General features: G+C 29.1%; 1 protein-coding gene across 1 annotated transcript; it reads right to left on the bottom strand.

Annotated features, from left to right (window-relative positions):
* Positions 1 to 4866: 4866 nt before the first annotated feature.
* Positions 4867 to 5921, bottom strand: LOC120078100 (ribosome maturation factor). The gene is made up of 3 exons (XM_039032315.2): positions 5493 to 5921; positions 5373 to 5417; positions 4867 to 5284 (listed from the first exon to the last, which is right to left on the bottom strand). Exons 1-3 carry the CDS (start codon positions 5782 to 5784, stop codon positions 5139 to 5141), a joined length of 483 nt encoding a protein of 160 aa, XP_038888243.1. The 5' UTR covers positions 5785 to 5921; the 3' UTR covers positions 4867 to 5138.
* Positions 5922 to 7807: the final 1886 nt, after the last annotated feature.

Here is a 7807-nt window from a genome sequence, read left to right as displayed (position 1 = left end):
AGGTAGTGTGCCTAAGGTACGATTTTTTCACCAATGAAAAGTTAAATAATTACAACATTATATCTATCTATAATAAAACGCAACTAAGTGACACATGAATAGCCTAACTTTAGTGAATGATAATTTACGCTCCCCTAAGTTTTAGACTCCTTGTAATTTTAACCTATTCTTACTTCCATCAAAGATCTCTTTATTTGAGAAACTTGGGCTCTTCTAAGTATGAGAAAATCTTCTCACGTATAAGTGATGATGCTTCAAGAGATGGTCTAGAGAAAACAACTCAAGATAAACTATAACTTCACTACACAATCACGTAGATTGGCACGATCTGATCTTGGCCTACCAACTTTCAAACACGAATCAAAACCTACAAAAAAATTGATAATCCTAAACAGAGCACATCCTTATATATGTGAACACTAGGAAAGGAATGAATAATAACCACAACTAACCGACACCAAAGAAGGAAAGAATCCTTTAAAAAAAATGACACAAAATTTCCTTTAGGAAAGTCCAAACAGTAAAGCCACCGGGAGAGGCATTCTACAAGAATATTAGAGACAAGATGGAAAACATGTTTACCAACATCCAAGGTTAACACACCAAAAAATATAGTCAACGCCAAAGCATTAACGATGAAGTTTTATCAAATCATAAAAATTAAAACTCTATTCGATAATCATTTCGTTTTTTGTTTTTGGTTTTTGAAAGTTAAATCTATTTCCTCTTTATTTCTTATAATGATTTGCATCTTTTTAAATATAATAGTTGAAATTTTAACCAAATTTCAAAAACAAAAACAAGTTTTTAAAAACTACGTTTTTTATTTTCAAATTTTGGCTTGAATTCTGATATTTTTAAACCATTAGTAAAAAATAGATTAAAAAATAAATAAATTTAGAGATGAAAGTAGTGTGTATAAATATAATTAAAAAAAAATAAAAATAAAAACCAAATGATTATCAAACAATACCTAAATTTTATGTTTTAAAACTTGAGCGATTACATTCTGATTTTTTCAAAACTATAGAGACTAAGTTTGTTATTTAGCTTTTTTTTTTTTTTTTTTTAATCATTATTAATAATATATAAAGCTTTAAGATTTAACAATAAGTAAATAAATAAATATATAATAGTTGCTAGGCCGACCGACACGCTATCAAAAAGCACCATAACTTGCCTAGGTTGTCCTCTTCTATATATTTTTATCTATCTGATTATTTAATTACATACACCATACAATATAATTATCTTTTTTCTTCTTTTAAATAATATTATCTTTTTCTTCTTCTGGAAAGAAAGAAAAAGAACTTTGTGATTAATTAATAAGCTTTTATCATATCCACGAGTTTTTTTTATCAAACTTACTCACATCTCGACTAATTTTAGAGGATCATTCGTTCTATATTTACAATATTTTAATATAAAAAAATATAAGATATTAAGTCTTAGATAGATAGTTATTATGGATTGAAGAACCATTTCCTCTAAATTTATTAATTAATAATTTTATAAATCAAATAACAAGTTTAATCATTTAAACTTTTAAATTTGTAGCTAAATAAATCTATTATCATTGAACTTTCAGTTTTCTATTTAAATGTTGTGTTTAATAAATTAAAAAAGGGCTTATAAGTTTTTTTTAATTTTTTAATTGTGTGTTTAATAAGCATTTGATTTGTTAGTTGCTTCTAATAAAGCATAACCTAAATTTGACACACTAGATTTGTAATTTATCTAAATATAAAGAGTTATTTGAATATTTGAACATATATTAGAATCATTTCAATATAAATATCATCTTGATCTCTAGGTAGATTAGTCTCTCTTTATCATCTAATACGTGGCTTCGGAAGATTAATTAATTTCTTCCAATTAATTAGTTATTTAAAGTTTATTATTTTAAATGGATTGTTATGAGTTAAAATATTATTTTAGTCTCTATGGTTTGAGTTTTATTTTATTTGCCTACTTTTAAATGTCTAATTTAGACTCCGCTTATGAATTATGTAAATATATTCACATAGTGTCTTCTCATGAATGAAAAATAATAGGTTTAAATCATATTTTGGTCGCTAAACTTTTAATCTTGTTCTATTGTAATCTCTATACTTTCAAAGACGACCGTTTTAGTCCTTAAACTTTTTAAAACGGTTTATTCTGGTCCATACTATTAAGATTTTGTTAATTGTTTGATAAAATTGCGTCCATCATGTGTTGAGTAAAATGAAGGTGAAGTAAAATGCCAGTAATCAATGCAACAACCAAAATTTTGCCTACAAAGTTTGGAATTCAAATACCCTTATGTTCTAAAAAAGACATTATTATTTTATATTTTAATTATTATTTAAAGTCAACTTCCAAAATAGAGGTAGACTATTTTAGATTTTTGTTGCCACGTGTCAGAATTTTTAAGAGAGAAAAGTGTCTACAAGAAAGAAGTGGGATAGTGGACAAGTGTCCATTCAGTTCTTTTAAATATAAATTCCATAAGAATAAATAATATATTTCTTTTCCTTTTTCTTTTTTCTTTTTTTTTTCTGAGAGAAATAAAGAAGAAAAAGAAAACTTGCCAAACACAAATTGGAGGACTCAATTATAATCTTGGCTTCCTTAAGTGTAAGAGCCATTCGTCTCTTCCACAGATTTGGCTTTTCTTTTTCTTATTAATTTTACTTTTTTTAAAAATTGTTGAATGATTCCTCAAATTTCTTTTGATATGCTTTTAGGTGTACATTATCACAAGCCAACTAAAATACAAGAGCTACGTAATGTACCGTAAAACCCTAAAGTATGACAGTAGTTACAATTATTATCTTAAATTTTCAATTATAAAAATTGAACCTCAAATTTCTACAAATGTTAGAATTGGACCCTCAAATTTATAATAATTGTAAAAATTGGACTGTACGATGATAAAAATTGAACCCTCAAACTTATAAATTGTTACAATAATCCTAGAATTATGTAGGTTTAAAAGGTCCACTTTTAAAATGAGCGTATAATTGCAACTACCGCTATACTTTAGGGATGATTTTTGTAATTTATCCTAAAAAATAAAGTCCATTGATTAATTTTAAAATGAAAATTGTATATAATAATAATATTCTCACAAAAGAAAGCATACAGAAGTATTTTACTAGCCAAAAGATGAAAAGAATTACCATATCATTACTTTCTAATAATCGAGAGATATAAATTCAAAACTTTACACACCCTTTTGAAGTCGAAAGTTTGATCTCTCATGTCCCAATTATCGTTAAAATATATATATATATACTAATCACATTGTAAAGTCCCATTCTAATAATTTATCTCAAAAGACCAATGAATTTGCTTTTAATAATAATAATAATCATAAAATCTCTTTATTCTTTTAATGTAAACATATATCACCTCAAATTTGACTCTCATATGAAGGTGCTGGGTGCATAGTTTCTTTTTATTTGAACCAAAATAACTTAAAGTAGTTAGATTAGATTTTAAAAAATATTATCAAAATTATATTATTTTGATTCTGTTGCAGTTATTTCTTATTTTATTTTATTTTTATAAACAGATAGGACAAATGAATAATTTAAAATTTAAAGTACTCCTACCATTAATTAAATTGGTCCCCCTTTTCATTAAAGAACAAAATAATTTTTTTTGAAAGAAAGAAAAAAGAGAAAAAATATCCTATCTACCGACAAACAAATTTGATTACAACATTTCCAGAAAAGTTCACATACGATAGTAAATTATTGGTTAAAATACATTTTAGTCCCTTTGCAATTTTAGTTCCTATGTTCTTAGATTCAAATTTTATTCTATGTATTTAATAAACGCTATATTTAATCCTTGTTGATTTTTTTTATTATTATCTATTAACTTTTACGATATGAATTTTGAAAAAATGTTCACACAATATATATTTTGCATCAAATTTATTATCATTATTATTTTTATATTCGTGAGTATCCCAACCAATTTACACACACCTCAACTAATTTCACAGAATAATCTATCTGACCCTACAATATTTGGTTATTAATAATAAGAAAATACATAGACTAAAATTGAATAATTACCAAATTATATAGACCAAAATGATATTTTTCTCTAAATTATTATATAAAGAATGATAAATATTAAATACTCCATTTTAGTATCTATTGTTTTAAATATTCAATTTTACTTTATATACTTTCAATAAATCTTAAATTTAGTCTTCATTTATATATTATTGCCGATTTTTCCAAAAGCACTTTATTATCTATCAACCTTTCAAGTATAAATTGTTTATAGGAATATTATCATATAATATATGAGTGGCTAAATTTAAGATTTATTGAAACAACTGTGCTTAAAATTTGAAAGTACAATACTAAAATTAAACAAATCATAAAGTATATAAATCAAAATAGTTAATTAACCTAAATTTAAATTATACGAGTAATTTCATTAAAAAAAAATTATATTAGTAATTTGATTTTATTAAACACATTCAAGAAAATTCCCAAGAGCTGAGATATGGAAAGCCGGAAGGCCAACAAGAAGTAAATATCTTTGCATTCGGGTCCTAAAACTAAATTAAACGATAAGGCAGGTGCCACAAAAATAAATAGGCAATAGATGGAGGACCTAAAAGTAAATATACTAGAAAGAAAGAACCTGATACCGTCAGCGACTACAGCATTTTCCAGCTGGCGTCTTGGCTCTTCGGCCAATGCCGTAACGGTCCGATTCGGAAAATCGAAAATAACAGTAAATATATACTCCACAGCTGGATTCCATTTTCATCTCCGCCAAGCCGGCGCCGGCACTTCACGCGCTCCAGTTCCGGCGAGAAAGCGGCGCGTCGATTGGCGGTTCTGCTTTGTGATCTAATGATAATTTACTCATTCTTTGTTTATATTAAATTAACAGTATCTCATCGGAAGTTACAGAAGCGCCGCCGGCGCATGCAGAGGCAAAGAATAATTTGTAAAAGCGAAAGAAAAAGGAATAGAAAACAATTTAATCTGACGGATTATTTGATGTACAGAAGCTTTTTAAAAAATAGTTATGGATGCACACGCGCCGGCGAGTGAAGCCGTACGGCGAAAACGAGGTTCGTGAGAGTTTACCGGAAGGTCAGATAATCGGAAATGCTGAGTTTAGAAATCGGCGAGTTTCCTCGGAGGGCGAGATTTAAGAGAGAGAGAGTACGATTTTTCGATCTCTTTTAGGTTACGGAAACTTTGAATCGCTAGAATGTTGCCTTTCTTCGGTAGTATAAGTTCGTCTCCATCGGCTTTGATTTCTGCAAGAAAATCACCAAATACAAAGGTTCAATTTCAGAAATCACACAGAGAATGCCTCAATTCGCGAAATCTTTTAGTACATTATACCTAATTGTTCTGCAGGACGCTTGAATCCGTGAAACTGAGCCAAATCTGAAACGATTGGAGACGATCGATTAGAATCAAAGGAAAGAGCGATTGTCGATTCCGATGGGAGGAATTAGGTACCTGACTGCGAAGGATTGTGTGAGCAGAAGTAAAGGATGAGGAAGCAGATAATGGTGAGGATAGGTATGGCGTGAACGAACTTCTCCTGCCGCGGAGGATACGGCGACGGAAATGAGAATCGGAAAGATTTAGAGGCTTGATCGTCGTCTTGTCCGTCGTAATTAAAAATTGAGGAAGAAGATGGAGAGTGCTTCTTGCGCTTTTGATCGTCGGCCGGAACTTCATCGGATTTTGCTCCGGCGCCATGGCCATGGAGCTTGGAAACTGGTGAGCCTAGAGATTGCCTTTGCATGGTAGAGAGAGAGAGGTGTAGAGAGAGAGGTGTAGAGAGAGAAGTGATGTTGCTCACTGAAAGGTTAGTGTACTGTGATAACTTTTAGTTTGAGTTTTCCTTTTGGCCCTCGTGATATTCAACTTTTACAATTAGACCCCTCAGTCTCTCATAATTTATATTATCACCCTTTATTGAAACTAGCCCATACATAAAATAATAAAATCCGATGCACGTGAAATTCATAATATCATTTTAATACATAAAAAATAAAATCTTTAAAAGATTCTCATTAATACAATAGTGGATAGGAGTGTTCGTGGGTTGAAATGAGTTGTGTTGAAGAACTTTTTAGACATGATCTATTAATTGTAAATTTCTTCAATCTAAATAATTTTTATTAAAAAATGAACTCAATCTAATCCAACTATGAAACATTTGTTTAGGTTGATTTGGGTTATAACGGTTATTTATTTAAATTTTTGTTTTAAAAAGAAGTAAAACGTTAATACGTAAAATTTTGATTTAATTATTTTCATATATTAAATTAAGATTTCCAACTCAATTTCAATTTATATAATGAAAATTTTCTTTCCAAAACACTAAAAACTATTTTAGGAGTTGTTGGAGAATAAATTATTTAAAAAATAGTGAAATTAAATAAAATTATAATAAATATATGTATATATAGTTGTATCATAAGTAAAAAAATATACATTTTAAAGTTAATAATAAGTTTGTGTTGATTTGAGTTATTTTAAGTGAACCCATGGATCAACCCAACTCTTAAAATTTTCATTTATTTGAATATAACCCAATTCAACCCTTGATTTTTTTGGGTTATCAAGTTTTTTAAACACCCCTAATAGTCAGTTAGAGAGACAAAATAGAAAATTATGAAATTTTAAAGGGTGAATGATGTGACTATCAGTTCAAGCATATCTTCACCGTTAGATTGTGGTGTTTTATATCTATGCTCTAGATTATCCATACACGTTAGGATATATTACTTCATTGTGTAATCACTTTGAGCCGAATAGTTATAACGGAGCAAAGAACGTGATTGTTTATTCAAACATATGAGCACAATATTCCTGTCACACCCCCTCCCAAGCCCTGTCTCCCAGACCCGGAAGAAGATGTAAAGACAGTTGATACTGAAAGTGTAAAATAACATGTAGCGGAAGTATCAAGGATCCATAAGCTTTCTAATTCACTAATTTTAGCAAAAACTAAAGCATGCTCTTCTCAAAAAGTGGGTTTTCTGAACATACCTTTGATGAACTCTCCAAGAAAACGCATGTTTAGCTGCTGTCTTCTGTTGTTATCAACGTGAACCACCTCAAAACCTTCCCTACTATGCTTTTGGAGCTTTAGACAGAATTGTGGGACTCAAGAACAGCTTGAAGATGTAAAAAAACCAGAGAAACTCACAACAACACAGCTGAAGAAGACAACTTCTTCTTCTGAAAAAAAAATCTCTCGAAATTCTTTAATTATCCTCTTCTCCAATAATTCCACTCTTCTTAATATATAATAGATGAACATGCAAAGAGATGGAGTGCATGGCTTGTAGCTCATGCTTGGAGAATCAAAGTCAAGAAGATAATGCATTTTGTATGAGCATAAAGATGATGGTAATGGAAAATACCCATTTTCCATTTTTGTGCAACATGCAAACGATTTTTCATTTTCTTTTTAAAACAAAAAATGATATTAAATCATTTTAATTCAAAAATTGATTTTCTTAAATTAATTTAAAAAATTAATTAATTTAATATCAAATATTAAATTAATTTTTTGCACAATAATCATCTTTATATATTTAAATCATATTTAAATATTTATTCTCTTGTTTCGTTTAATTTGAGCGTTTCAAATTAATCTCTCAAGCTACCCTAAAGCTTATCCATTTACGAGCTAGTAGGGGGACCTCGCGGACCTACAGATCATGGGCTCCAACGATTCGAGATTAATCAGCTAAACTCATTAGTCCGATCTAACCTCCATTCATTAACTAATGGGACACTCCACTATAGCCCAT

Source organism: Benincasa hispida, chromosome 5, assembly GCF_027475165.1.
Source record: "Benincasa hispida cultivar pf3 chromosome 5, pf3_genome.v1.1, whole genome shotgun sequence".
Taxonomy (NCBI): Eukaryota; Viridiplantae; Streptophyta; class Magnoliopsida; order Cucurbitales; family Cucurbitaceae; genus Benincasa; species Benincasa hispida.
This window is presented reverse-complemented; position numbering and strand designations above follow the sequence as displayed.

Excerpts from the sequence above, each read along its gene's own strand:
- LOC120078100 (XM_039032315.2), bottom strand. The coding sequence starts at position 5,784 with ATGCAAAGGCAATCTCTAGGCTCACCAGTTTCCAAGCTCCATGGCCAT. Across the intron at positions 5,418-5,492 it reads ACACAATCCTTCGCAGTCAG|ATTTGGCTCAGTTTCACGGA; the intron begins GTACCTAATTCC and ends CAATCGTTTCAG. Across the intron at positions 5,285-5,372 it reads GCGTCCTGCAGAACAATTAG|AAATCAAAGCCGATGGAGAC; the intron begins GTATAATGTACT and ends ATTTTCTTGCAG.